Source organism: Lithobates pipiens, unplaced genomic scaffold, assembly GCF_037356315.1.
Source record: "Lithobates pipiens isolate NorthernLeopardFrog02 unplaced genomic scaffold, aLitPip1_a1.2 Scaffold_35, whole genome shotgun sequence".
Lineage (NCBI taxonomy): Eukaryota > Metazoa > Chordata > Amphibia > Anura > Ranidae > Lithobates > Lithobates pipiens.
In genome coordinates, this window is record NW_027507811.1 from 17,826,888 (window position 1) to 17,834,279 (window position 7,392).

General features: G+C 43.3%; 1 protein-coding gene across 1 annotated transcript in view; it reads right to left on the reverse strand.

Moving 5' to 3' along the window:
- Nucleotides 1–6,890, reverse strand: part of LOC143955177 (uncharacterized) — a 38,124-nt gene extending 31,234 nt beyond the window's left edge. Inside the window, exons 1-5 of the mRNA XM_077465269.1 lie at nucleotides 6,513–6,890; nucleotides 6,299–6,396; nucleotides 6,033–6,176; nucleotides 5,413–5,554; nucleotides 1,229–2,631 (exon numbers count right to left, since the gene is read on the reverse strand). Of these exons, the coding sequence (XP_077321395.1) occupies nucleotides 1,229–2,631; nucleotides 5,413–5,554; nucleotides 6,033–6,176; nucleotides 6,299–6,396; nucleotides 6,513–6,546 (1,821 nt within the window). The 5' untranslated portion in view covers nucleotides 6,547–6,890. The remainder of the gene's footprint in view (nucleotides 1–1,228; nucleotides 2,632–5,412; nucleotides 5,555–6,032; nucleotides 6,177–6,298; nucleotides 6,397–6,512) is intronic.
- Nucleotides 6,891–7,392: the final 502 nt, after the last annotated feature.

Here is a 7,392-nt window from a genome sequence, read left to right on the forward strand (position 1 = left end):
TGTCCCTGCTAATTCCAGTGCCACCTATGGTCTGACACTACTACAACAAAAACGTTCTGTCTTTGAGAAAAAAAACTACCTAATATTTTTTTTTTCCTCCGATGGAAATCAAGCATATTAGGTTGCTGCTGTATGCTATCCAATGAGAAAAGAAAACTAAAATTGTTACAAGCGTAATTTATTTAATGCCACAATATGTTGTCACTGGTTTTGTTCCTGAGAATCCTAACGTTCTGTGAAACCATGTACCATTTTAAAACATCCTCTAAGCATGCAGGTTGAATATTTTTTTTTTTATATTGACCTTTAAACTGGTCGAAAAAACTCTCCCTAATGAATAATAATTTGAAACATTTTTTTTTACCATTCTCCTCCATCATCCACACTACATTCTCCGACAGCTCTCCACCATCCACACTACATTCTCCGACAGATCTCCTCCACCATCCACACTACATTCTCCGACAGCTCTCCTCCACCATCCACACTACATTCTCCGACAGATCTCCTCCACCATCCACACTACATTCTCCGACAGCTCTCCTCCACCATCCACACTACATTCTCCGACAGATCTCCTCCACCATCCACACTACATTCTCAGACAGATCTCCTCCACCATCCACACTACATTCTCAGACAGATCTCCTCCACCATCCACACTACATTCTCAGACAGATCTCCTCCGCCATCCACACTACATTCTCAGACAGATCTCCTCCGCCATCCACACTACATTCTCCGACAGATCTCCTCCGCCATCCACACTACATTCTCCGACAGATCTCCTCCACCATCCACACTACATTCTTCGACAGCTCTCCTCCCATCATCCACACTACATTCTCCGACAGATCTCCTCCACCATCCACACTACATTCTCCGACAGATCTCCTCCCACCATCCACACTACATTCTCCGACAGATCTCCTCCACCATCCACACTACATTCTCCCACAGATCTCCTCCACCATCCACACTACATTCTCCCACAGATCTCCTCCGCCATCCACACTACATTCTTCGACAGCTCTCCTCCGCCATCCACACTACATTCTCCCACAGATCTCCTCCGCCATCCACACTACATCCTCCGACAGCTCTCCTCCACCATCCACACTACATTCTCCGACAGCTCTCCTCCCACCATCCACACTACATTGTCCGACCGATCTCCTCCACCATCCACACTACATTCTCCGACAGATCTCCTCCCCATCTATTCTACATTCTCCGACAGCTTTCCTCCATCTACGCTACATTCTCCGACAACCCTCCTCCCACCCTCCACACTACATTCTCCCACAGTTTTTCCCCCGCTAGCCACACTACACTTATTTTTCTGGTGTTTTACAAGATTATCTTTCCTATGGAAAGGTTTCCCACACACTGGACATGAATAAGGACGCTCACCTGTGTGAACTCTGTGATGTTTAACAAGGTCTCCTTTACGAGTGAAAGATTTCCCGCACTCTGAACATGAATAAGGACGCTCACCTTTGTGAATTCTCTGATGTTGAACAAGGTTTCCTTTAAAAATAAAAGATTTTCCACACTCTGAACATGAATGGGGATGCTCACCTGTGTGAATTTTCTGATGTTCAATAAGGTCTCCTTTCTGAGTGAAAGATTTCCCGCACTCTGAACATGAATAAGGACGCTCACCTGTGTGAATTCTCTGATGTTTAACAAGGTCTCCTTTATGAGTGAAACATTTCCCACACTGTGAACATGAATAAGGACGCTCACCCTTGTGAATTCTCTGATGTTCAACAAGGTATCTTTTATGAATGAAAGATTTACCGCACTCTGAACATGAAAAAGGACGCTCACCCGTGTGAATTCTCTGATGAGTAACAAGGTGATCGTTCCTGAGGAAAGATTTCCCACACTCTGAACATGAATAAGGACGCTCACCTGTGTGAATTCTCTGATGTTTAACAAGGTCTCCTTTATGAGTGAAACATTTCCCACACTCTGAACATGAATAAGGACGCTCATCTGTATGAATTCTCTGATGTTTGACAAGGTCGCCTTTATGAGTAAAAGATTTCCCACACTGTGAACATGAATAAGGATGCTCACCCGTGTGAATTCTCTGATGTTCATCAAGGTATCTTTTATGAGTGAAAGATTTCCCACACTGTGAACATGAAAAAGGACGCTCACCTGTGTGAATTCTCTGATGGCTAACAAGATGATCGTTCCTGAGGAATGATTTCTCGCACTCTGAACAAGAATAAGGACGCTCAGCCATGTGACTTCTCTGGTGTTGAACGAGGTTTCTTTTCTGAGTGAAAGTTTTCCCGCACTCTGAACATGAAAATAGATTCTCACCTCTGTGAACTCCTTCATGGGGTAAGAAAGTTTCCGGGGGATTGGAAGGACCTGTTGCTCTGAATGCAGTGTAAGCTCCTAAATGGATATTTGCAATCATAGTATGTGATTGATGAGAAGATTCCCCCTGATCAGAGGGATCCATTGATGTCTCCGGACAGGAAGGTCTGTGATGTATATTTTGTGTATTTGGATTTCCTCCTGGAGGATCCTGTGTGATGACATTATCTTCTGACTTACAATCAGCAGATAACAGAAGACGTCTGTCCGAAGAATTCCTGGCATAACATCCATCTGTTGGAAAGAAGTAACAAAAATATGTCAGGAGAAAATAACTGGAGTTTTAGCTCTGCCTCCCAACGGTGGAATAAGTGGAAACACTGAGCTCCATCGTCCATGGATTTAAATAATTAGAAAAGGTGGTAGGGAGACAAACACTCACTTATACCAGAGCACATGAAAATGAATCTGGTGAAAAATATGCAATCATGTGAAACGGAAAATACAATCAGCATATGTTCAGTGAAATATTACACGTGGAGATCAGTACTCCAGATGTGCCAAATCCAGTGCACCACCACTATTGCCCTGTACACACGGTCGGACTTTCCGATTGAAAATGTGCAATCAGACTGTGTTGCCGGCAATTCCGATCATGTGTGGGCTCCATCTGACTTTTTCTGTCGGAATTTCCGACACACAAAGTTTGAGATCTTGATCTAAAATTTTCCGACAACAAAATCCAATCGTTTAAATTCCGATCGTGTGTAGACAATTCCGACGCACAAAGTGCTCAGAATAAATTACGAGATGAAAGCTATTGGCTACTGGCCTCTTTATAGCCCCGTCATACATGTTGTACGTCACCTCGTTCTGTACGATCGGATTTTCCGACAACTATGTGCGACCTTGTGTAAGCAAGACAAGTTTGGGACAAAATCCGTCGGAAAGAATCAGACGGATTTAGTCGTCGGAATTTCCGACCGTGTGTACAGGGCATTAGAGACAAGAGCCTGTGTGTACAGGGCATTAGAGACAAGAGCCTGTTACCAGAATTACATGACAAACCGAGGTCATACACGCTTACAAGTACTGAAAGTGTCCCAATGGATGGAGATGGCTAGCTTAGCATGGATCACAACCCAGCAGAAGGCACAGGTAGGAACCACCACACTTACTTCAGGAGGCATTGCATACCATGGTTCCAGGCATGGTCTGTAGGAGGGATCTGTTCTGCAATGGGCCCAGCCACGTGTCTTGCTACAAACAAGGCCAAGGATAAATCCAAATAAAAAAAAATAAAAAATAACTTAGCTTACCGACCAGCCCGCAGACTAAACCCTTGCTTTTAAACACATACTGTTAGACAGGTTATTTGGTTGTTTGTGGGCTGGTCGGTAAGTTAAGCCTGGTTTTTCCTTGGATTTATCCTTGGCCTTGTTTGTACCCGTTAGCCTTCCAATGCTTCTTACTGCGATAGCCAGCTATAGATGGGAGCAAGTGGCGTCTTTTTTGTATCACCGATGTGTCTAGCTACCCTTACATACAGAACCTCTATCACTGGCCACCACCATTCTCTCTGCCCCAAACTTGTTGCTCCTCCTTATCACTCCACGACATCAAGACTTAACGGAATTGTACATTTAGGTCCCCAGTTCTGCCCAATATGCTGTAAAGCACCTTCTCTTCCAAAGCAACATAGACGGTTACTGTTAACCAAGAAGTTCTTTACCAAATAAAGTTATATTTACAGTTCTGTACAGGTTCCATATAAGTACATTTGTGCAATATAAAGGAATCACTGTTGCATTTCAACTCTCTCTCTCTAATAACACTGTACCATATTTAGCTGTGCTATGAGGCGCCCTCTATACCTTTTTATAGCTTAGTTGCATCCCAGTAAATAGCATCAAAAATACAGTCCTTGGAACCCATTCCAGGGTCCCACTAAGGGAAAACTCCACCATACAGTTCGGTTAACATCTTTACAGCATCCTCACTGGTCACCTCCGATACACAGACAGACTCTGAGGTCCGGTTTCCTCCTACATATACACTATATTGTCAAAAGTATTGGAGGCCAGTAGAAGGAGCTGTGAGCCCCGAGCGTATAGCCTGTATGTTCTATACTCTGTGTCTGGATGCTTGCTGAGCACTGCTGACATCACTTCCTCCCCCGTTGTTCCAGGGTGGTTAGTGTGGAGCTTCCCACACCATGTACAACAGGGACTAGCTGATAAAACAACCAGGACTAACATCCTTACAGCAAAAGGACTGCCAGCGGAGCCTGCACCCTATCACCAACACACTCCAGGATTTTTCAACCTTTGATGGACATCACCACTTTATGAACCTGCAAACCAGTAAGTTAAAAAAAATATATATTTATGTAATAGAACTACGGGAGTTGGCGCCTCCAAAACCCCCCTTCCTGTCTTTTTAAAAGTATTGGAACACCTGCTGCTAAGTCTGTAGGGTTCAATATTGATTTGGCCCACTCTTTGCAGCTATAACAGTTTCAACTCTTCTGGAAAAGCCGTCCACAAGGTTTAGGAGTGTGTCTATGGGAATGTTTACCCATTCTTCCAGAAGTGCATTTGTGAAGTCAGGCAATGATGTTGCATGACAAGGCCTGGCTCGTAGTCTAATTAATCCCAAATGTGTTCTTTTGGGTTGAGTTCAGGACTCTGTGCAGGCCAGTCAAGTTCCTCCACCCAAAACTCGCTCATCCATGTGTTTATGGACGGTGTGCAGTAATGTTGTAACAGGAAGAGGCCATCCCCAAACTGTTCCCACAAGAGGGGGGGAGCATGAAATTATCCAAAATGTCTTGGTATGATGAAGCCTTAAGAGTTCCCTTCACTGGAACTAAGGGGTCAAGCCCAACCCCTTAAAAACAACCCCACACCATAATCCCCCATCCACTAAATGATTTGGACCAGAGCACAAAGGTCCATAAAGACATGGATGAGCGAGTTTGGGGTGGAGGAACTTGACTGGCCATACACTACAATCCTTATACACAGAAGTAAAATGAGACTGTGACCCATTTCTTCCATAGTGTCTGTTACTTACCTGTGTCGATAAGTAGAGACATTTCTTCCCGTTCACTTTTCATAGTTATCCCAACCTCCTCCGTGGACGGCTGATCATCTCCCAGGAATGTCTCTACTTCTTCCTCTTTAACCTCAACTTTTATATTAATCTGTTCTTCACTCTATGCCCCAAAATAATAGAAAACATCTATTAAAGTCAACTCAGGGCAGATATAAAAAGACATAAAGAACAGGTCATTCAGTATACAGCTCATGTTGGAAGAGCACAAGGAGAAAAAAAGGACACATGAGAGCATGTCACTGAGCTTAAGACCCACAGAGGAAAAGAATGTATATATTAAATTAAGAATAAATAAATAAAAATGGGGGGGGGGGAGTGAAAAATGTAGGGCACTCAAAAGAGCTAGAAACAGAGATTGGGGGTACGGCGAAGAAAAGTAGCACTTTAGATGTAGAAGTAAGCTTTAAAACAAAAGACAAAGACTACATAAAAATAATAATAATAATTTTATAGCTTAGAATACATTTTTAGATCTACACGCCCAGTCCCACCTACCTGATCATAGTGAGGGATGGTGTGAATCCCGGGATTACAGAGAATGGGAACATTTCTAGTTCTAGTTGCTCAGCCCCACCTACCTGATGATGGTGGGGGATGGTGTGATCTTCCTGTGTGGAATCCCGGGAATACAGAGGATCACCCTCCTCCATAGACTGCGGATCCTCAAACATCTCTTCATCTTCCACTTTAACCTCAACTTTGATGTCTTTCAGTTCTTTACCCTAAACCCCAAATGTGATAGAACATATTTGTGAAAGGAAACAAGAGATGACATAGAAGAATATTATCTCAAACAGTAGAATTGTACAACGTGTTTGAGTTCTAGCTGCTCAGTTCTACCTACCTGATGATGGTGGGGGATGGTGTGACCTTCCTGTGTGGAATCCCGGGAATACAGGGGACGGGGACATCTCTCTGGTGGGTTCCCATTACTGGATCCATCTGTAGGAAACACACACACTGACTGAATACATTGTTTCTATGTGTTTATCAGATGATGGGGGATCTAGGTGGAGCCTCCGTACTGCTCTCTCCTTTACAATAAAGTCTCCTCTTACCCGGTGATGTGAGGGGCGGCTGATTGTCCATCATGACGTCCTTGTGTCCTGCTAAGTGAATTATTGTGATTACCTCCTCTGCTGCCAGTAGCAGCAACGTCTTCTCTTTGATACTCACAACTCACCTCTGACCTGGAACTTCCTTTCTTAGACCCCCTATATCACTTCCTGTTCCTAAGTTGCATCACTTCCTCCCCGTTAGTGGTATCACTTCCTGTGTCTGTACAGTCACACTCTTCCTGTCTCCATGTTCCACTCGATATATAATAGGAAAAGTCCACCCTGAGAGTAATGTCTTTAAAAGGGGAGTCCCGTCTATTTTCAGTATGTGAATATTATAAGAAAACACTGCAATGGTTTAAAAAAATAAGAATAAAAAAAAAACATATAAGAATCACCAGACCTGTAACCATCTTAACCTAATTGCAGGTAAAGGTACAGAAAAATTAAGTATGTTGATATACATACGTGTCATGTTTTTTTTCTTTACATATTTTTCCCTAAATTGCATTGTGTGTTTATGTTTCTGTAAGACTCTCATTTGTTCCTCTGTAAATAGAGATTAGGTGGGGAGGAGCACAAGGTAATACTGTAAAGAGGTGCTGCCCAAAAACTTCACCATTTCCTGCACCTTGCACAAGTGCTTGTAAATAATTCATGACAATGGCTTGCTAAGTATTACAGCTGTTATATCTAAGCCCCCCCCCCCCCCTTCACACTGAATGCGGCTTTGATATCGTGCAACTTCACTTGAAATTGCACAATTTCAAAGCCTCATGTCAGTGCGGCTTCAGGTGCAACTTAGCTGACATTTGTGTGACTTCATGGACAGATGTTTATGCAAGTCGTGCCTGAAATCGCCAAAAAGTCACAAAGGAAC